Below are 24,373 nucleotides of genomic sequence, written 5' to 3'. Positions count from 1 at the left end.
GTGTTTTGAATATGAGATTAGAACAAAGGTATTTTTCCACATCAGTTTGAAGATACAGGACTGAACTCTTGTGCTAACAGTCTTCCTACAAAAAATGAAGTTTGATAGCTTACCTGTAATACTCTACTGAAACATGGGTTAATATTGGGATTCTTTACTAATTGTAAGAAAAGAATGACATATGAAAAATAAAAAGATACTTCTAGGGTTCTTGCCTAGTAGAACTCCTAAATTAAGTGAGCCCAGGCCTCTGACCTAGTACACACACAAACAAAAGCTCCCGTGTCAACTTTCTCACAGCTGAAATTCTAGACTGAAATAATTTAGGAGGTTACAACCAAAAATGTTTAATAAGAAAAACAGTGAGACTCTGTGAAGGTCTGTGCAAAATCTGGATAATATATTTCCCTTGCTGATTCAAATTCTACTCCATGCAGGTTAAATTAATACTTTCAAACTTTTAACAGAATTTGGCACACATTTTCACTTCTTTCCCCTTTTTTTGAGAATAAAAGAGAACACCTTTTTCTAATTAGTCTTCCTCTACCTCAGTGTCTCATAATTGACTAGTCCTACAACATTCTTCATCACAAGAACCCTTTCTGATTCCTGGTCCTTCTGAGTTCTTTCAGTAACTTCACCTTCCTCATCTTCAGGAGTCACTTTAAATGTGTCATCCACTTAAGGATGAACATCAGGATATCAAGAGGGCTCATCAATGCTGGAAGCTTAAACTGATAGAGCTGCTAAATTAAGATTAAACACAGCTATAAAGTGATCCACTCTTTGAGCCCATATACTTACGGGATTCAGAGGACATTTCAATTGACAAATCAGTGAGGCAGGGGGCAGCTCTCTCCTAAAAGCAGGTCATCTGATTTGTTGAATCTTTCTGAAACTGAGGGGCAATGATCCTATCAGCCAGGCCTCATCTTGCTGGTCACCACTTCCTCTGTATTGAAAAGCCCCTCAGTGGTTAATCCATCCACACGTCCTGGGTCTCACTCACTTGCCCCTGACTTGTGTTGAGACTAAGTTCTGGTGGCCAGAACCACTGCATAGTTGTCTACATCAAAACAGAGCCTTAACTCATAGCTGGAGCTATATTGTATGAGTGCCATAAAAACACAGGTAGTTGTCCTAGTTGTAACTACTGCAATGACCACCTTTCAGCAGAAAAATAAACATGACTCTCTTTTTATTTTTTATTATCAGCCCATGAAAAGTACTTCTTTCCAGCAGGTAATTTCAAACATGGAGCTGCAATATTCCAATGCAGCTGTGAAACAGTAGTCTCCAGTCTGATATATATGAAAAAACTTCAGAACTTTTGTTTGATGTCTTAATGAATAATAATAGGCTGCCCCAAGCTTGTCAAAACAAAGCTAACACACAAGCAGATATGCACTTGGTGTGCCTGCTCTCTCTCTTTGGTGTCTGAAGCCAGTTTTGAGTCTGACTTGTGTGGGCAATGGCAATGCACAACCCTTTACACCACCTTGCTAATTAGCCAGGTAACTCTCAGAAGCACCATTGTCATCTGACATTTAACAAGGTGGGGAGAGAAAAAGGGAGCAGTTTGGTCTGTGTGATCTCAGTTGCTATGCTTGAACCATTGCACAATTGCTGTGTGAGAAAAACTGGTACCTACCAGTATGATTACCTGCCTACTTGTTTCTTCTTCCTACAGAAGCTGAGACTGTGAGGCAGACAACCTGTACTCTCAAAGTGGGAGGCAGCATATGAATCAACAACAAATGATCATCTACGCACAAAGAGAAAAATAAATAATCACAAATGGCAACATGTAGCATGCTTTTATAATACAAAGCCTCTGGATAGGTTACAGCAATTTTGTGTAAAAGAAGAAAATCTTATCTACTTCTGCAGCATCTTCTATTAACAGTCCTTTCTTCCCCACTGGACCAACGTCTTTACCCACCTCTTTCCAAGGGGTTCCCACCAATGCCCTGTCCCAGCCCTAGCAGCCAGTGTTAGTCAAGAATAAGTGGAATGTTTTCTTCTAAAAGCAATCTTGGGCAGTGCAAACACTACTGGTGACATCTCTGCTTTATAAAAGTAAAAGCGGTATTAAACAGACATGTGTGGCAACAGAGCTGTTTTCTGGCACTTGCCCAGAAATTCCCCCAGGTTTGTCTATAACTTTTCAAGGAAATTCAATGGAAGAATATCATGTACACTTTTGAGTAGTCAACAGCACTTACCAAATTATTTTTTTAGACCCAAGTTTAGGCATCAGTTCCTCTCCTCTATCAAGAAGCCCATCTGCATTTGGCTATGGAACAGGCAAGAAGAAGGAGGATGGAAACTCCCTGGGGAAATTCCTAGCCCACAAGACTTCTATGCTCTCACAACTCTTTAAGTCCTCTGTTAGCCACAACCATTCCCCAGAGTTTTGGAGATTACACTTGGTGTGATAACAGCACATGAGTTTTCTATTTTGCTTCACAGACACATACATGACATGCTTCTTTTGCATCCCAGGACAACGCAGGCAGCTGGATTGTCATTGCAGTAATAACGCAATTTACCTAATCATACCAAGATGCTTACTGTGCAGCAACGTTGCCTGTGTGGCTACAGCACAGGACCGTATTACCAGTGAGAAATATAACAGAGCAACTTCCAGAACTGTAAGAGATTTATTCATATGAAAACATCAAGGGTTTTCCATTATTCTTTGTTGATACTATGAAGAAAACACATCCTACTTGTGCTGTCACATGGGACAAAGTGATGACAAATAAGAAAAATCCATAAAACACCAAACACCATTGATATACGGGGATTTGAACATGGCCACTTCTATACAAAGAGGTACATCAGAAGTCAAAAACTTGCTGTCAAGAAGATCAGAAGCAAAGATGACATTTCTGTCTGAGTTACTAGAGATACTGTGCAAATTTCTGCTTGTCATTTTTACAGGTAAACAAATGCATGAGAAAACATATATTGCTCCTATGCTTCTGCACTACTGAGATCAACTAAAGTTCCTCAGGAGTGTGGCAGGTATCATGAACATCAACATCAAGAGAGGTCAAAACTCAGATGAAAAGTCAGGACTTCACTCAACCTGTAGGAATAACAAAGATAGCTAGACTCAGCAGCCAGTGATGGTCACACCATTTTAATGATAGCAGAGAGACCTCTTTCACAGAGGTGAGGAGGGGCTAGCTCTGTGGCACATGGAAGGCCCAGGACACGCAGCTGAGAAAGATGTTGATTACAGAATGTGGAAGACAGATATGAGGCAGAAAAACAAGAGAACAAGAAACAAATCTGAAGCGTCTCTGCCATACATATAAAAATAACTCTTGATCAATTTGAATTCATTCTAATTGCCTACTGCAGTGCAATCATAGCATATTTTAAATGACATGCTGGTTAAATAAATTCCTGTGGGAGGTGGTCTCCTCTCTGTGACCACAGGATATTTAACTAAGAGATGTCAGCAATGCGCTTCATTAACAATAATGGCTGCAATACAGAAGAAGAGGGGGATTGCATATGAGGTATTACATTCTATGCATTCCTCTACAAGTGTGGGAATAGCCAGATGTGCCCTAGAAGTGCTAACTAACTGCACTTCCTGTGACAAAGGGGGCTTCTGAGCACGGCAGGACTGAAACGTTATGAAGAAGCAACCAATAACAGCATGACTGTTAATTGTAAAGATAAGGCAGATGCTTCTGTACTCTGACTTAACTTCCATGCAAGCATCTTTGGCACAAACACTTGTTACCCAAGAACAATGCATTTTTACTTTCCACAATACCTGTGCCAGTAAATGTAATTACTCAAATGCCTGCAGGAAGCAAATGCCCAGCAGGCATGAGCATGTTCTGATGCCATTCATTCATACGTTCTGAAGAACAGTCAAAAAACCACGAAGAATCACAACTTTTAAAACGGCCTTCTATATTTTCTAATACATACATTGTCCCACTAGCCTCTGCTCCTGAAGATTTTTATGTGGCACTCTTTGAAGTAGGAGCGCTGTAGAGCACATCTTTCTATGCCCAGATCTCTCCAGACCTAGAGAGCTCTTCCTGCTCTCTCAAAAAGACAGTACCAGTTCTACATGTCACTGTTTTTTCTTTTTTTTTTTTTTCTTCCCCCTAAACCAGAAAATGTTTAACAGCCTTCAGTCTGTTTTTAACTTGAGGTACAAATGGCTGTGATGGAGTTTTATTTTATTTGTATTCCTGCATGCCCAAAGTGCCCAATCCAGTTTCACACTGATAAAACTTGAAATAATGGAGCTCTGAGCAACCTGATCTAGTTGAAGATGTCCCTGCTCATTGCACAGGGGGTTGGACTAGATGACCTTTAAGGGTCCCTTCCAACCCAAACTATTTTATGATTCTATGAATATGTATACACTATTGTCTTGGATAGTATTACCTCCATATATGTATATTCATCTCCCACTGGAACTACCAGAAAATACTGCAATGTCCTTAGTGATCCAGTTCCTTCTATTAATGTCCCATAAAATTGTTTTCTTACTGATGGAACATTTTCTGAGGGACCAGAGACAGGGGAGCTCTAGTGGGGCTAAGAAGTTGATTGTATCCATCTCACTACAAACTGATACCCTGCTGTAACTGGTAAGTTGGACATCATTGGTTTTGGTAAGAGTTTTCTGCAAATCCTAAGAAGTTGATGAACACACAAGCTCATGTCTTTCACCTTTGTTCTTTTGCACACCATTATTTTCATAGACTGGACAACTTTTTTCTGCTTAACTTTGATTCATTAAAAAACTGGTCCTGTGGCAGCACTGTGTATGCACTACCACACAGTACCTCTGCTTGTAGCCAAAGGTGAGACTTCAGTCATTCCTTGTTATTCCTTAAATAAGTATAGAACAACTGGAAAGAAACAACAGGAAAGCCAGATTTGCAGATGATTGCACAACAGCTGTCTGCTAGGCTTGAACTCCAGCCTACAGGAAACAATGGAAACTTTCACATTAGTTTTAGTGAGATCGCTTGCACAGTAACCTAAATACAGGTCTACAATGTGCACAAATCCTGCATCAAGATTCTGATACCTGAGCTTCTCCTTTTCAATTAATCTCCTGTTCCTTAGGAGTTCAATGTTTTATGCTGAAAATTAACTTGTTTTCTAGGAAATAAGCACCACTGTCTTTAGAAAAACTTGCGTAGGATTCGTCTTATTGATGCAGACATCTTCACTGTCTGTCTGAAATAGTGGTATCTGGCTTCCTCCAGAGCCAACAGAATACAGAGTGAAAAAGCCACTTCTATGGTATGATCTATCTGACCTACACAGACATGTACTTTCATATGTCAGGAAGTGCAAGAAAAGCCTTTTTCTTTCAACTGAGTATCAAGACATCCCAGCATGAATAGGTCTGATTTAGATTATCTACCCTGTAGACATCTGTCCTTGATCAGATGATCCCACCCCAGGTGGTCTCAATTGGACATAGCAGACAAACAACTTCACTAGTCTTTTTTACATAGTTACTCTGTTTAAGCAAAAATTAAATAGAAGACAATGTCTGTGGGACAAACAATGTAGAGTTTTCTCCCTTCTACTGCTGTGAAGTCAGTGGTTTAGCAATCTAAACAGAGTTTATCAAGCCCTTACCTTTGGGGATAGTAATCTGACAACTCAGGTCACAGTCCTGCTGCAACTGATAAAAAGCCACTTCCTGCAGCCGAGCACGCTCCAGCTCCGAGAGGCTTTGAACGGGAACTGACTTCAGCCGAACACTGCGCCCTGACATGCTGTTCCAAGTGAAATCACCCTACAGGAAATCAAATGGAAAAATATGAAGCATCATATGGTATGCACAGTTTAATAAACAGAACCATCTCTTTTACCGCTAGGAAAAACAACACAGGTTCTCTCTTCTAAAAGGCCATTTTCTTGGACATCTCTAACCTTCCAAGTATCTTTGTTTTCCTAAGAGCAGCATTCCTTAAAAGGAGTACAGACATGCAAAACAAAAAGTCAATTCTGTCTGAAACCATTTAACCAAGTATTGTTGCAAAAACATTAGGATTCCAGTAACCAAAAGCACAAAGCCGGAAAAAAAACCCCTTGTCTGCTTTTCCCAGTTTGTTTTCTTTGTACAGTACTCAGTCATCACTTCATTCCTTTCCTTGCACAGTTAGTCAGATACGCAGACCTCCACGAGTCTGTGGACAACACACATCTTATCTCCTTCAATTTGCTAATCCCACACCACCTGGCTGTTCAGAGAGTACACAGGCAGAGCCCTTTCTCTTTTCTGACACATCCCATCCCCTCCTTATGATGATACTGTGTTCAGGCCAAGATTGACTAAAGGACAAACTGTTTCATGTTTTTGAAAAGCCATAACAATGTATGTGTTAAAATTTATACAGGAAAACAACACGAGATATGCTACATCTCTGTAAGGTACCAATTATGCTTGGAAAACAAATCAAAAGCTTTAGCTGTTCTATCTCCCACCTGTGATAACATACACAAAAAGCTATTCTCTCTTCTAGTATTTAGCTTGGGTGAGAGAAGTAATCATCAGTCAAAGAGAAGTGCAAACACACAGACAATCTTAAAGGCTGACAATTAACTTCAAGCAAGAATTTCAGAATTCATAGAAGCATCATCAAAGAGCACATTTTAGCACTACAGGGAGAGAAAGAAGAATTTGTTTTTCATTCTAACCATGTTAAAAAATAAACATCAAGCTTGTCAGTAGGTGTAACCTGATGCAGCTGTAGATAATGGAAAAACTCTGATGTACATCAGCTGAACTGCAAAGACAAATCCACCAACCTGCCCTTCACCACAACATGGTGGACTTAATTACCAAACTTCACTCTCATTTTAAGTGCCCTTTTTCAGTTTAAATTTCAACATCTGTACCTTCACTGCATGCTCATATTTTCACCATTCACTTATGATTCATCTGTTCTGCACATACATCTGCAGTGAAAAGATGCCCTTTGACTTTAAAAGACATTGGCTGAAGCTTTCTTACAAAAATCAGTAAAACTACTTTAATTAGCAGTTTTGCATCCTGCTGTATGTAAACATCTTTGTGCATGTTTCCATATATTTTTCCTATATATGTGTATGTATATGTATGTGCACACATACAACTTGTATATACATTTGTGTATGCACACATATACACATGCCTTTACATGCATACCTACAACTGCATGTGTATATTCACATATACGTGAGACAAAAATCATTCACAAAAGTGCAGCACCATCTAGCAATATAGATCAAAGGAACTACACATTAAACACCACTTCTTACAATGCATGAAGCATGTTTGAGTTCATGAAGGAAACTTTTTCTCATAGTATTTTTGTAAGTCATTAGGCAACCATAATAGATAAAGATGTTACCTCAGTGTGAACAACTGCACATCTGTACAGTCAATGCATGTACTATGCTCAGTATCTTCATGATATTTATATATAATGCAAAATTCTGCGCTAAGCCCAGTATTTGACTACTGGAATTTGATCCTTCAGTTTTTGCTTCTTTATCTCTTCATGCTCTTCTAGTGCCTTACTGTTGATTACCTATTTAGTAGGCTCCAACTAAAGGTTTGTACGGTGATACAAACTGAGCTGACTAACTTAACTCAAGCAAAACGAAAGCAGCAAGAGTCACATAAACCTTATTTGCAAAACTGCAAGTAAACATTTACATTTTTTAAAAAGCTGTTGTCATTTATAGATAAAAGTGATCAAGAACAGAATCCACAACCAGACAATGTGTACTAAGAAACTAATTCCTTTCCAAACCTGATAATGCAAAAGAAACTTTACAAGTACAGAAGTATGCAATTCAGTCCTCGTGAACATATAACATACAAAATGTTCTCCAGTCAAAATGGTACACAGAGAGAAATATAGGTCTTTATGATAAAGTTTGGGGGAATTTTATCTTATCTATTTCTCCGAGATGAACATTTTCATAAACAAAAAGATCACTGATATGTCTACCATAAAAATTTAAAACTGAGATATTTAATTTTGAAACAGGAATGGGAAGCAAAAAGGATGCCCATTAGAAAATATTGAGGTAACAGAATATTGAAGACTGTAAACTTTTCAGGACATGTCCTCTTTCCCATAAAGCATAAAAACAAAGGGGTGCATGGGGTTTTTAGGAAATACCTCAAGTAAAATAAATATTTCTTAACTGAATTAACTGCATGGACACATGAATTATTGCTCTTTTTCAGATAAAAATTACCAATGGCGAATCTAGCTTTGGAGGTGACTCCACATCCTCTGCCCTATCTCTTGAGTTAGTTCTGTAACTGCAAGCAGTGAGCTGTAGCACCACAATACTGCAGCTCAGTGGTTAGCCCAGCCCATCAGTTGAACTTGGGAGGGACAGGGCTTGCTAGCTGTGGTACAGCCCTGCATTAATATTCTGCTTTGAAGTAAGCCTCTTCACAGAGAGTCGTGCTGCGTTATATGAGCAGAGCAGCCAACTCAGCACTGGCTCAGGAATCCTACCCGGGGTAATTTTACCTTAATATGGGAGCACCCCACCTCATTTTTTTATAGAAGGTCAAGGGGTTAGAACCAAGCAAAAGAAGAAAGCCCTCAACAACGTTATGAGGGCTGTTCCAACCAGGTTTTTTTATTCTGGCAGTCTGCAAGCTACCAGTATGTCCCTGGCACTCACTGGGTTGATCCTATCTGGCTAAAAGCGGTGGGATGCAATCTCTGCACCTTCCAACACCAGGACAGGTCGCTGAGCAGCGATAAAGAATGTGGAATCACACTCTGACCAGTTGCTAGGCACTAAAGACAACATTCCTCTTTTACACTCAATGTGTTTGATAAAATCTCTGCTAGGTCACATTAACATAGGTTTTTACTATGCTAATGGAACACATGACTAATTAACTAAAATATTTTTGGAAGATCATGTGTTAGGGCCAGGGGAATCTCCTAATCTGCTAAAGGAGTGAGAGGCTCAAGAAATGTCTCCTTGAAAAAGTCTGTTTTATTTGGGAAATAAATATCAGTGTCTTCTATGAGCCAAAACACAGTATTTGATAATTTAATCTATTCACAGACTCCTATGCTTTGCGTGACACAAGGTACATTAAAAGCTTCATCTTGCTTCTAAAGCACTGTACAATTTTACATACACCCTGTAAATTACTGCAGAACCAACCAGGCTTGGGAGAGGTCCAGAAAAGTCAAGCTCCCTTGGAGAATAGGTGCTGGTGCAATTACATCGGTCACTTCTGTCTAAAGCTATTCTTCACTCTGTGGGGCAATGAAAGGAGGGAAAGGGCAGGACAGACACGGAGAATATTTTGTTTCTCTCTCCATATGAGGAGGAACATTTCATCAACTGCTTCAACTTCAACATCAGCCTGACATAGCTCCTCGAAGAAGCTTAAGAGGAGCAGAAGATCTTTAAGCAGCAAGTCAGAGTGACTTAGGTTTTGAAATTTATGCCCTGCATGTGCATTCAGACATACATACACAGCTTCTTTGTTATTTGAATGGTAGGTCAGAATATGACCTGCAAATGGCTCCTTCATCATCAAGAAGGAGGAAAAAAAACCCAAAGAAACAAAAAACAAAACCACAAAAACAAACAGAGAAGAGTGTAAACAGAAATACTGCTCTGGGATAGAGTGATCAGCCTGATAAGACACAAACTGCTAACTGTAAGGGTGCTTTCATAACTGCCTTTTACAAAACCTTAAACTAGACTAAAAGCCTTCTCTAGTTTCTTCTACCAACCAGTCACTTCTTTTCCCTCACAAGTCTCCAGCTTCATCTGCATTTTCTCTCTGGCCCTCCCACTAACATCTAACATCTTTCCTCCACTCAACCAAGCAGTTCACTTATAGGGTAACTAAAATACCGAGCAAATGACTCAGCAAAGGAGCTGTCTGATTAACTGCATCTTGTGCCTTTGAAGAATCTGTCCACTCTTCCTGTATTTCTTGTCCACAGTCATAAGCACATGATTAATAAGATGCAGACTGCAGTTTTACTAATATTCTTTCAAGCATTTTTTTTTAATGGGTTGGATGTTCAGTGGCTCCAAAATAAACATTAAGTAGTACATCCTGACTTAGGTAACACTATGCAATTAAATTACTCTTAAGCACGTGTAGATTATTCTTGTGTTCCTGACCTCTTTCTCCCAAGCCTCCAACACTCAGTCTTTCAGATGTCTTTTAGTGAAGACTTGTTCTTCAGTCCTTTGTACAATACAGAAACTGGTTGACAACTACTGCAAGGAATCCTGAATGTAGATGCAAAGCTACAGGTGATGACTGACCTCTGTTGACCTCTGCAGAGTTTTAAGCCTTAGTGAGCAATGTGGACCATGCACAGGGTGGGAAGTAAGAACCCACGCACATGGCAGTTTTAGATAACAGAAATTTTAATGCAGGACGGAGAAACCAATTTTTGTCTTACTGCATTATTGTTATTGACTTCAGTCTGTACTCAAATTTAGGTAAATGCCATTACCAGATTTAGCTGTCTATTACATTAGTCTTTTGCTCAAATCCATTTAAAACTACTAAGATCAAAATCAATTATGTCTATTTGTTCTTCTCCTACCCTAGCAACACTTAGCTATGTGCTTGCATTTAGATGGGTCTCCACTGTAAAAGAATTCAGTATTTTTGCACATGAAAAGATTATATTGCAAATAACATGGCAAATATAGTATTACAATGTCTTAATTCTGTTTGCTTAATTACTTCTTTAAACTTCATGAAACCACACATCATTGCCACTTTATAAACCTTTCACTTACCTTGGTCATTTATTTCAACCCTATTTCCAGATTTCTCAGGCATAAACCCTCACAATTTGACTGTCAGTGCAGGTAATCCCCGTCTTCCTCACTTCCCTGGTGTTGCTGTTAGTACGAACCAAAACCAGTTCTGAAGTAAAAGTCAGTCACTCCAGTGCAGCTATATACTCATCATATGAAATCAATGTACAGAATACTATTGCTGACAGGATGACAAAAATAAGGAGAAAGGGGAAATAAACTACGTTAAATACCCATTTTAGCTCTACACGCAGTTAAGGACCGAATGTCTAGTCCTTTACTAATGCCATCCGAGAAAATGGCCACCTGTAGATTAACAAAGTTAGGAAACAACCAGACGCTACGGCCTGACTCTCTCTGCCACCCAATTTCCAGATGCTCCTCCATAGCCAGCACAGCTAGAGAGGCAGGCAGCATGCTGGTTTCCAGCCGGCATTACAAATACTGCAGCCTGGGATGCTCTGGCATCTCCAAACACAGCAGGCATCACGCAGCTGCTCCCAAAGGACTGATAGTATCACAAAAGAAGACAAGTCTTTCAGTTTAATGAAATGGCATCTAACTCCTAAATATGAAGACTCACAAGACTTGCTGCATGACATCAAAGCATTCAGAGGAAGATAGCTGAACAAGGGTGCACAAAGCATGGGGCCCCAACAATTAATCTTCATTAAGAAAGACTGACTTCAGTAGTTATCTAGGGTGACATCCTGTTCCCCTTGACATCAGTGGCAAAATTATTAATATAATGTCTCCACTAGGAAGAGAATACAGTCCAGATGATCCTGTGTTACAGTTCAGAGCCTTTCACTTAAGCTGTCTTATCTCATGCTATATTGTACTTATGTGTATCATATATGTACAGAAAAAGCTATTAGTTTTGTCAAAAAGACCATACTTGAAAAATCAGTGATTTAAATATCAGAACTATTTAATGGCAACTAATAATTGCCGAAGACAGACACTTCCTCACTGCTAGCTAGCATCCTGTCTCATTCCCAAGGCTGGAAATCCCTGTACTAAGGGTCAGTACTGCAAGACAACCCCTGTGGGACATTGGAAAGCTGGTATTCCCCAAAGGGGAGGCAGAATCCACACCCACGGCAGAAATACTTCATCTAGCAAGATGGCATGAACCCATATCCAAGTAAAGATACACATTTCAGAATATTACAATGGTGATTTCCATTTATCAGGGGGGGTTGGGGGGGTTGGGGGGTGGGGGAAGCCCTTCTATCTTCAGTCTAAGGGTAAAAAGGGAGCGGAAAAATGAGGATACTTTCACAGCAGTATTAAGATTGCTAAAATAAAGTGAAAAATATTTCCTGTTCTTCTTTCCAAATACCTCAGAATACTATTTCATGTTTAGAATATTTTACAAGCATTCTCTTAAAAAAATTGATGTGTAATGGAGATGTATTTCATTCCTTTTCTGACATTAATAAACATTAATGATGTACAAAGGTATTGCCTAGCAAAATATTCATCCCTAAGATACCCACTTGGTACTGAACTTTTTATACAGCCTGAAAACCAACCTCCAGAAGTTAGAAAGCTCCACTAAAATACATCAAAATACATGTTCAGATTTTCTGAATTTCTTACTTCAGCAGATATCAATATTTTTGGAGGAATTTATCCAGAGGCACTATAATTAAGAGCCAGAAGGGGAAGACTACAGTTTTGGAGGTGCCAAAATGGAGACGGAACACCTTAAAAAGCCTAGATGTCAGTCTTCATGTAAACAGATTTCTGTGTATTTTTGTCAGAAAAGAGAATTAGGCCATATTGCAATACTCTGAATTTTGCTGCAGGTTGAAAGTACATGCATAGCTGTCATAACCATCACTGCATGCAGTAACAAGCCGAACTGCAGTAATTAAACCATTTGAGACCACAGTAATGGGCTATACTACAAAAGCCAGCGTTTTCATCAACCTTGACACAAGAGATCTGGGATAGCCTGGGTTGATTAAGAGGAGAATTCTTACCCCTTTTACCAGTTCATATACTGTATCTCTTGAGAGGTTGGTTCTATGTTTTTCTCAAGTGTTATAATAGTTCCCTGCTTCAGCAGGAATAAAGTGAACTCTGCAAACTAATGGCAGCTGACCCAAAATCCAATACAATAACTGCACAAGTATTATTTTCATTGGCAAAGCTGCCTTAAATAGACCCTGCTCTAGCTTCTGCGACCAACCCAAATGTGTTCCCAACAGTCCTCAGTGTTCAACATGAAGTTGAACAAGGAACCACAGCCCATGATCCACCAAAGAATGGCATGTCCTCTCTGAGTTTTCCTGTGCCCCAAGTCATGGAAAAGGTGGTCTCCATCCTGAGGACAACCTTTGCTAGATACTGCAGGTTTTAGTACCCATTCATGCCATGAATGCCATCCATTCATGTTATGCTCTTACTAAGTGTAAAGATTTCCAATGAGATTTCGAATATGAAATAGTGCTCTTTTTCCTAAACCTAATGAAGTTAATGTTAAGCATATGAAAACATAAGGCTGAAACTACATGCGAAATGCATTTAAACAATTTAGATTAAACAAATACGATCATATGTCCTATCTGTAGCTTTACTGGTTCTGAAGTAGTACATAATGGCCCAGTGAAACAATAAGGATCTCTGCTAGTGCAGCGCAGAAGTTAACCATTTCTGTACCCAATAACAAGTATGAATGTGACTGCAGCCAATGCTTTGAACAGTTATGAGGCATCTATTTCTATAATGTTCAGTACAAAAGAAAAAATTGCCACATTTTAGAGAGAAGTAAATGATTTACTATTTGAAAGAGAGAGAATGCACATGAGAGAGCACACACTGTCATTTCCAAACACTCAAAAATGGTATCAGCCTGAGTATTGTACACATGGCTAAAAACACATATTTGAGTAGTTCAGTTTACCTCCTGGATTTTAAGCTTTTAGGATACACGCAGATTACATTATCTGACTTGAGCATACCGTCAGAATCTCATCATGAGGTAAAATAATTAATTCCATGACTCCAAGAACTTGGATTTGACTAGTAATAAAGCCTTTAATTCAATACAAAGCCCTATTCTTATTGTTTCAAGTGGTTCAAACCAGTATTTTCTATAAACTGATATTACTTACAGAAAGGGTTTTGGGTCTAAGGAAAATGAGATCTGTTGCTCTTGTGGAAAACAGCCGTTCTGACTGTCTACATACCAGGTCTAGTTAGAAAACAATTCTAGGGGTTTTTCTCTTTCTTTTCTGTGGGGGGGGGGGGGGGTGGGGGGGGGGGGTGGGGGGGAGGGGGTGATTTAGTTGATAGGAATGAAATGTAAGACATCTCCTAATATTTACATTTGGAAGCAGAGAGCTCTCAGTTACTCAGCTATGACAGAGAGGACTCAGGAACGTCTGTACTACCTGGCTTAGAGCAAGAGCTTGAACCAGGCTTTACCCCATCCCAGGCAAATGTCCTAATCAGGAGGCTACAGACTACTCTAACATCTACCCCCACTACTATATTGAACCTTGGTACAGATTGTCAACCCCTTCCAGAATGACCTGCAAGCTCATTATATGAACTGCTACTCTCAGAGCTGACTTGGACACCTCCACCAGCAACTACCCACTTACTCTGTACTGTGACCATGCGTGCTTCCTCAAGCACATTCTCTCTTACAACCTGGGCTGAAATAAAGGTGTTGCAGGAGCCGTTTTCTTATTTAAGGATACTTTCTTTGAGTCATGAGTTTATATCACCAGCCAGCAGTGTTGCAGGTGTTAGTGACAGAGTACACATGCGTCTCGGAGGCAGGGACAGGCACGTTTCAAACACGCAGAAAGTAAGCAATTAGTTTTTAGGGATTAGGAGCTTTCACCTCATTTGCTACATAACCACTCTACACTTCCATTTTGGTTTTATCACTCTCACGCTATGGTCATGCATGTAAATGCTACCAGGCAGCCTGGGAGAAGTCTGTACCACTAAACGAGTTGCAGTTTCTCTGCCAATCTACTCCAGTTTATTGGGACTGTGTTTCTTGCTTTGTTTTGTCTTTTAAGATCTGGGATATCAAATTCCACCCACATTGGCAGCTGTTTTGATGACTCTGTCACTCTCCTAAAGACCCTGCAAAGACAAATCGCTATGGAAAAGTTCAGAAAACACAGAAAGTCTAGTAATTGGGGAAAATATTGTGAGTACAAAGAGGTGGCTTTGCACTCACTAGCATTATCATTACTTTTCATCTGTGTAATTACTTTTCCTGTTTTCTGTGTATTGAAACAGTGCGTGCTCTCTTCTTGCAATGCACGGCAAAGGACAATACTTCAGCTTATTGAGAAGCACTACTTCAGCATTTCTTATAAAAAATATCCTGTTTGCACATATGAATCTGCTGATTTGCCATTAAGTTAAATACCAAACAAGAGTTTAAATATTTTTTAAGGAACCACCTCAGCTACACTGGAACCATACAAACTTCTCTCAATGGATATATGCTATAGGTCAGGTTGATGGATCAGTGTACATACCTGTAAAGACCACTAAAGAGCACCTTGATGCTCATCATTGTCTATTAACTTGGCGGCTTGTTAAAAATGTGGCATTCCAAAGCAAGAAATGTAAAATGGATCCACACAAATAAAACCACTATGCTGCAACATCGATTTTCAGGAGAAAGGTACATTTTGTAAACTGCCCCTCCAACCTGAGTCACCCCAAGTTCAAACTGTGTGTCTGCCAGACAGTCTGCAACTTCTTTCTTTGTTTTTAAGCAGCACATTTACTTTGGACAGAGAAAGGGAAAAATAGCCCATAAAGTTCCCACTGTTATGAAAAACAGAAACAATTGCTAGAGTTACAAGCTCCTCATGGACCAGGCCAGAAGATGAACAGCTCTTGGTCTCTACTTTTTTCTACGCAGCTAACCCGAATTTAAAGAAGCAACAGTAACACAGCCATGGCCATAAAACCTGACCCTTGCAGAAACTGTTATTCGCCAAACTGAACCTATGCAGCTGCAGCTGTCATGCCATCAGCTTTCAAAACCCCTTTACCATCAGCATTATTTTGCTCAAGACTGCCTGGATTACATGCCCTTCATGCACAGAGAGTACAGAAAAGGATAAACATGTCACTGCAGTCTTCAAAGGACACCACTTGACGAAGCCACTCAAATATAGATCAGCCTAATTAACCAGTGTGGTTTCAAAATCTTAATGCAACTTCTCATTCCATAGTTTTATTCCTCTTGGTCCAACTATGAAGACAGGCAAGGTCATTAAACTGGTCTGAAAATAAACAGTATTTGAACAGTTTGTTGATGGATCTCCTGAACCTGGTAAGTGGTCAGTAGTGTCAGCTTTTTTCCCCCACTGAATCAAAGCTGTTCTCTTTTCTTCAAACTTAGCTAAAGCATGAAAAAATTAAACTTGATGTTACCATGAGCATCACATTCAGCACATGTGCTCCATCGTGCTTATCTATACCCCACTACGTACAAGATTACTCAGTTTCCTTACCCATTAACTAAGTTCTATGGCGTCTTCAAAGTCCTTTAGTATTTGACCAAACCAGATTTGAATTAAGGACCTGGATCCAACTACACAGTTTCGTAAAATAAGAATAAGGTAAAAATAATGTCGTTGACCTAAAGCTGTGTACCGAGTATCTGAGAGAGAGCCCAGCTGGAGCAGCTGTGACTCCCAGGACACCTTTTGCTGCCAGATGTCATGAATCCTAGCAGGGGAAAAATTGATCTTTTCCTTTGTCCACTTCGAAGCAAGCTGAAAGCCCAGCTGAGGGGAAAGCCCAGTCACACAGACAAGTCGTGACTGGGTTCCCTGCTTCTTACTCTAGAGGAGATGTCCCAAGACAGTGCAAGGAGTGGTGAGGAAGGGGCAGGTCTCCCCTCAAAAATCCTTCTCCCCCGTGGCTATTCAAGCTCAAAACCAACTGTAACTGCCCAAACTCTCCCTACCAGGAATAGCTGGAAGAGTGCTGGATGCAGCTGCCATGGCTCCCTGGAACACAGCGAGGAGCACTCGGCAGTTTTTGCCTGACCTCACACAGTTAGTTCGGAGCTTTTTGAAACACCTTTGAAAATTTTCTACTGAAGCAAGCAGGCCAGCTATATTTATAACATGGTTTTGACAACAGCAACACAGAGACTGAGCATTTTACACACTTTGTTAGGGGAAAAAAAAAATCCTTGATAAAGCCACTGCTTCAAAAATAATGTCTGTCATATTCACAGTCCCCATACACAATGCTGTCATCTATAGTGCGTGGGCAGGCAGCATAGGAAATTTGTGAAAAACAAACAGTGAATCACCAATGATTTTGATGGCAGCTCTGCCCTGCGTGGCATTTCACCAAGTCATCATTCAGAGTGACAACTTTGTTTCTTGGCTGGCACGACTTAATGCTTCATCAGACTGCTCACGGAACAGGAGAAACCACAGGCTAGAGTTCATGGCAACAGCAAGGGAGATTATATAAATAATTTTTTTTTCCATATATCTACTCAGATGCTTCGTGCACCTCTAAATCGAGGTAGGCTGAACAGCCTCCCACCTGCCGGGGTATGAGAGCTGACGCTCACAGCTCAGAAATGCAGGCAGACCTTCTTGGCTCGACATCTTGGCCACCAATGCCTGCCTGGTAGCAGTAAACACAGACATCAGATGTCTCTCATTTCAGAGCCTTATCCAAAGCTCAGGGAAATCAATGCACAGGTCTCAGCATTTTCAATGCCTCAGCATTAGATCAGACATCAACTCCTCAAATCATGCAGCTCCTCACCTCCACTTCCAGTCTCTTTTCACTTCACTACCCAGGGCTGAGCAGTGCTAAGGACAACCAGCATAACTTACAGGATTTCCAAGGAAAAGAAAAACTGTCTTAGTTGCAAAGAGAGCTGAATAACTTTGTCAGAAAATTACTGTCACTGATTGTGCTTACATCCCAACACAAACCCAGGACACTGAAGTTAGATTTATCTCTTCCCATCAAAATGCTGTAGCCAGAGATCAATGTCCTGCTAGTCATCTCATGATTATGCTGTACATTTGTAGTTCTTGCAATCTTTCTTCAAAAGTCAGTGTCTTCAGCCCATATATCCATTGTACCATTTTTCTTTGAGTTCCTCTAATGAGCAAAACTCTTCTATTTATATAACCAGAAATGGGGACGTGTTCTTTCATGGACCCACTCACTCGAACCATGTGATGAAGGAACTGCCATTTTGAGGCTCTGCACAACAGCTGCCTTGCAAGCAAAGAATCTAAAAATCACTGATCTTTTTTGGTGGCTGCAAAGAACCCAACCAGCCTGTCTCCCTTGTATTTATGAACTCCAGACAAGTTTATGTTTCTTTACCTTGGATAAAAAAATGTGGAACTGTATTAGAACTATGGGTTTCAATTCCTATTTACTGGAACTACAGGTTGACAGCAGGGGTTTCCTTCTCAGAAACTGAGGAGTCCAGCAATACTTGTTGAGTTCTACTTTGAACCAGGGTTCTTCAGGTTATTCAGTAGCTAACAGTATTCCCTGCAAAAAAATCAGGCTCCTTTGCAGTACATTGTCTACACCTAGATGATGTTATTTTTATATACTTTCTATTAGCTACTAGTACATCTGGGGAATTATTTTTCCCCATTTCAAACTACTTTTTTCAGTAATGCACAGCTTTGTATTTAAAAATATGCTATTCAGGGTGGAATGTTATAACACAAAATGTTCACAGTTTATGGAGAGGTTACATAAAATATACCCTATTAGCCACAAAACGGAAGAAAATTAACTTCTTCTGTTGTCTACTTCAGATTCATTTCTTCCCAGAGCACTCAAAAATACTCATCTTAAAAATTTAAACTGAGCTTGGCCTAAACTCTCACTGAGAAACTGGTTAAGTGATTCTGATACTGTAACTTTGTCATTCACAGATAAGCAGTATGGGACTTTAAATTTGTTTCTTAATTATGCAAAATTCCAAGGACTGGACTCTCACTCTGGAGGGGCACAGGATTAGGAGAACCAAATTAGCAGGCAGCTGAGAATTCCTCTGGCTGATCTCTTGCTACACCAATGACCAATGCTGGCCACAAAAGCCTCACGGGACCGCCAAAAATAGCTTCAGAAACAGAATTGACCTAAAAATCTCATTTTTTCAGTGGAAAAAAAATCAGGCGTTTGTCTTAAAAATACTCATGAAAGATATGTTTTCTGTGGAAAAAAAATGGCTTGGTCAAAAAGTTCAAAAAAGTTTGCAGCTAAGAAAGATGTTTTCAGTCCAAAACACTCTGGTGTGCCTCATGGGAGCTACGATTCAAGCACCCTGCGTGCTTGGCTACCTTTCCCCTCGTGAGCAAGGGTTCCTGTGAGAGACTCCTTTCACCTCCAGGGATAGCACTGCACCACGAAATCCTTTACAGCTCATTAAAAAGAACCTGGGGCATAAAAAACCCCCTGCAGAATAGCTTCCAGGAGACATGGCAGAGCTATTTTGAATAAAAACACATTCCATTTTTGTATTTCCACAAAAAGTAACTGAAAAATGCTGACTACTTTAGCCTTTCCTGGATTCCTTTTGAACTATACTGGGGAGCCCGAGAGACACATATAAGCTCAAATGACACACAGTTCACTCAAAAATAAAAATAAGTAAGAGAAGTACAACAACCTCTATTAGGATTTACGCCTGATGTAACCCTAAGACCTGTGAAAATATAGAAGCAGTAGCAAGTTGCATATGCAAAGAAGGCACTTTAATTATATCTGAGCTGTCTGGTCCAGTAACTAAAAACACGCAGTTTGCTCCAGAGACTGTCTGCTGATGCCTCACAAACTCTACAAAGCAGAAAGCAAATAAAACCCAATTAAATATATTTAACTTGGGGGTTTCTCTCGTGATTTTAAGTGTTACCTTTTACCAGAAACTAGTGACTCCAAAAGAGATGACTTAAGTACTCTGACAAGTTATATCAGGCTCTAATAAAAGCCCATACAGTGAGATAGATTACAAGAGAATGTGCAGCATCACCCCTGTTTCTAGAAAAGGAAAACATCAGAAAGAGTTGCAAAGACTTTGGTAAGCTGATGGAGAGTTGAAAGGCAGTCCTGGAAGAACCAAAGCTGGGTTTGCTCAGACATGCTGGTGCTGCTGCTGTCATCTCTGAACAGCAGAAGAATATGCTCTATTATTTCTCAAAGACTTTTGAAAGCAGTCGAATATATTCTGAGTCATTGCAATACCCCGAAAACCCCACTTTACAGCTTTGCTTTTATAAAAGCTGTACAGCAGATTTTCCCTTTATTGAAGTTCTAAAACCCATGTGGGATGAGCAGCATTAGGTACAGCCCCACAGCTCAACAATCCTTGAATCACAAGGGCAAACTCCCATCTTTGGGCATGTTTAGATTTCTCACCAGCAGAAAGCAGAGCATATACAGAACTATGGATTCAAGTGATGTTTTGGAAAATGATGCACCAGATTTTGAAAGAGTATTCAGTGAGAAGAGGGTGCAGCAAGGACCTTGTCCAGATCTCGGAGGGAGCTACACACAACCAAGGCTCCAAGTCCTGTTTCTGAAACTTAAAGCTTAAAGAGCACAGGCCCTGCTCCCAAAGCATTTGAAAAGACACATCTCCATCCACAGTCTCCAAACGAAAGATATAAACATAAACAAAGTCAGAAGTAGACTGAAAACCTATTTTTAGATGAATGAAGAGCATGAAAGCTTTCCAATGTCCTCTTCTTACCCCTCTCTTCTATTTCTTCTTTTCCCCTCCCTTCTCCCCCATACACTTTTGTTGGTGACTGCCAAATGCTCTCTATTCCTTATTTAAAATTTTTAATGGCAATCTAGCAGCCGTCCCTGATCCAATTATTTTAATCTGTCTGTGTTGTGGCCACAGCAGCTGTTCACCTCCTCTTATCAACATTATTAATACTGTCATTGAAACATACATTACTCAGCTGAAAGATCCACATAAACCTCTTTGAATTTTACTTTTCATTATTCATTGTGGAAAGTGCTTAGTGAAAAAAGAAGGAACCAAAAGTGTGGGTTTAAGAGCCGGTATGACGTTCTTGCTAAAAAAAGGCATGCAGACAGAGGAAGTTAGAGCCTTCACTGCAATATCCTTGTAAAATCAACAATTACTTGCCAGGTTAGATTTGAGGCTGAGTCTCACAGTATTGCCATACACAGAGCTCCCCATCCCATAGACAGGTAGCAGCACAGCATATTGCTTTTGAACTTTTATCAAACTCTACTAATATCGAAAGATCACAACATTTGACCTTACTATCACAGATTTCTGGTAACATAGAGGTCTAGAGAGCAAATTAATTTTGAGGTTTATGGCATCTGAAGAGTTCTTATCTGCATTATGCCCTTTAATGACCTAAAGGAGATTATTTGATACAGCTCATTAATAATCATAAAGTTTATTCAAGGGAAACTCAAGCTATAAGCCTGTATTTTGAAATAAGAGGGATTATACACTTAAGTATCATTGCAATGTGCTTCTAATGGGCTGCAGATGAATTTTAGCTGATCGCCTTAGACATATTCTTTGTTTTCTGAAACCCCAGGGATCTATGGGAGCTGCTACACTGTGGGTGGGGGTTTACCACATGCCAACCTCCTTTGGAGGTTACACTCACACACTTTCATATAATTACACATATGTTCTCACATAAGGGTCCAGCTCTTCAGAAAAGTCACCCCAGCAAAGCAGCAGGACTTTATAAACTTAGCTGCAGTACAATAATTTCCATTAGCTGAAGTTGTGGCTATTTGTTCAGAACCAGAGGAGGACAGAAAAAAAACCTGATATAAATAAAGCTCTTTAAGAGCCTTTACTCAGGTCTGAAGAATTCAACAGCTGCATCCCATTCAAAAAATGGAACAGAATAAATATCCTCAGCTACAAGAACAACTTTCCAGGGGCCCAAGTTGAAAACTGAGTATATTTCTAAAAGACATTGATTTTAAAGGCATTTGTAACACTCTCATATTCCACAGTGTTTTTACAAGTTAACTTTGTGATATTTGGTATTTGCTTTAAAGCTTTATCTCCAGGAGGTATGTGAAAGTACAGGTGGATCTCAGTGTATGTATTTATGTAAGGAATACGTAAAGCTCCAGCCATTGCAGAGAGAAGCCTGCAGGTACGCTCTCTGCGCTTTTGGAAAGTGAGAACCTGAGAAAAAGAACTCAAAAAGCACTTTTTAATTCCACCTAATGATTTTAAAGTAATTTTCATCACTCTGCTTTTCTTGGGACCTGAGTGGTTCTTCCTTCAAAGCATGCAGCTAGAATTCCTGGCATTAGGAAAACCGTGGGCAGCTCTCCGAGCTGCTCCTTCCCCATGGGTAAGTGGACTGCAGCAGGATGGAGACGGCACATTCTGCTGGTGGCAGATATCTAGGGTAACTGTCCCAACTGCTCTCACCCATCTGAACTTCTGTATTTGAGTCCCTAGTTATCCAAACGATGCAAATTGAAATTTGCGTTAGTAGTATTTTCTCCTAATACAGCTCTGGGTCATACAAAAGCATTCACTATCTTACAGGACTGACACAATTAATGAAATACATGACCCTAGCTGAATAAATTATATACAGTGTATACAAGAGATATTTTTTGGTAAAGATAGATACAAATACCCAATAATGCTTGCAGGCAGAAACTGAGGGAATAGTAAAAAATGAAGCATCTGTTAAGTGTATAACTTGATGTTTATTATTGCATAGAAGGCTACTTTCCTTAAACTTCTCCATTCAAACCATCCACTGATAAAAATTAAACACACTTTTGCTCTGACTTCTCACACATCACAGAATTAATGAAAGAATATGTTACTGTTATTACTTTTACCCATGCATCATTCATTACAGAATGAATTAGCTTATCCTTGAGGAATCCTTTAGACTTTGTGAATTTTACCCTTTCCATTTGACAGACTAATTAAAACCAATGGCAAAAATGCAGATTAATTACCAATGTTTCAAATGCTGACAGATCAGCTATGGGGTAGACCAAACCTACAGTGGAATTGCTTTCAAAATACAGGCATCTCTATCTAACTAGACACTCTAAATACCACTTTCAACCAGTGGTGAGAAACAGGAACTTCTGGGGAAGCATTTAATTTCATTTGGTTTACAGAGATAAGAATAAAACCCCAGAAATGCCCTTTTCCCCACCTCCTCCCTTCTTGTTCATTCAGCTGCAGCCCCTCCTGTGGTCCCCTGAAACAAGTTGCTCTGACCAAGCTCAGCTGGACCACCACCATCATCACTGCACCAACCCATCCTTACAGAATCCAGACTGTGCCCCAGATGAAGCTGAGGCCCTTCTAATGTTCAGAAAATAGCTCAAGGTCATTCTCCATTTTATTAATTTCATGTCCAGCAGTGAAAATGTCAGCTGTAGAGGAACCTGCCTTTGCTTACTTCACTGCCTGCTGTAATTCCCTGAAGCCCAACTGCCATTTATAGCGATGGGGCTGGGTGGAGCATCCCTGGGAAGAAAGAGATCACAGGCTGCATTCTTCAGCTGCTGCAAGAGTCTTTTCCCCTAGGAACTGGGCACATGCTGTGCTATTACAAAACAACAGTCAGTCGCAATTTTTAATTATACTACTACTGGTCTTCAACTAATTTGGTGCAAACCTCTACAAGAAAGACTTTCCAGCACTACAAAAATTTACCCTGAAAATCGTCCTAGTGAGTTCTGCTACTAAGGACGTGAACTCCCACAAAAATGAACAGATTTGCAGTAACTTCATTGAAAGGAAGATCATGCCTTTTATTTTTTTCCCTGCAGTACAGAGCATAAAGTGCCAGATGAAGCAATAACATACTCATCATAAACACTGATGTGTTGAACTTAAGAGTTGCAATGCATTGTGGTGTTATGTAACTAACAGAGAGTATTAGAAACACACATCAATTAATAATAGCTTAAATTTCCCTGAATTTTACTGTCTCAAAAAACCATTCATAACCTAAAACCGGAAAAGAGCCAGTGCTCTTTCAAGTCCATTAGGGATTTGGTTACTGCCAATCTGTCCTGTACAGAAGACATTCAGGCTACAGAAGACACAGAGAAGCATACAATAGAGAAATACAAAGAGCATCCATAGACTGCAATGATATAGTTAATGCTGTCCTTCTCCCACATCTTTTCCAAAATGTTAAACTGCCTTCTATCTGTAAGCAAACCAGAAGACAATAGTACAATACTATCCACAGCTCACACTTCCAAGAGCACTCTGTTTAAAAGCAAATAACCCCCTAAATTGCTCTTTCCAAAACAAGCTCCATTTTTTCTACTAGTTAAAAATTACAGAAGAATTTTCTCAAGTTTATTGATGGTGGGAAAGAGAAGTACAGTTAGAGCATTATTTTCTTGTAGGGAACTGAAATAACACTTTTTCCAGATTTCCACAGAGATGTTCAGTGGAAAAATGCCCAGTATCCTGAAACACTTCTCTCTGGAAATTAATTTCACTCTTTCCTTCCCATATAGTCTTTTA

At 39.8% G+C, this 24,373-nt stretch overlaps 1 protein-coding gene across 5 annotated transcripts in view; it reads right to left on the bottom strand.

Moving 5' to 3' along the window:
- Positions 1–24,373, bottom strand: part of ARHGAP6 (Rho GTPase activating protein 6) — a 331,846-nt gene that overhangs the window by 58,701 nt on the left and 248,772 nt on the right. For all 5 annotated transcript variants that reach the window (XM_074814833.1, XM_074814838.1, XM_074814836.1 and 2 more), the window contains one exon: positions 5,641–5,800. In XM_074814833.1, the coding sequence (XP_074670934.1) occupies positions 5,641–5,800 (160 nt within the window). The remainder of the gene's footprint in view (positions 1–5,640; positions 5,801–24,373) is intronic.

Source organism: Strix aluco, chromosome 2, assembly GCF_031877795.1.
Source record: "Strix aluco isolate bStrAlu1 chromosome 2, bStrAlu1.hap1, whole genome shotgun sequence".
Classification (NCBI taxonomy): domain Eukaryota; kingdom Metazoa; phylum Chordata; class Aves; order Strigiformes; family Strigidae; genus Strix; species Strix aluco.
Note: the sequence above shows the minus strand (reverse complement) of the source record. Positions and strands in the feature narration are given on the sequence as shown.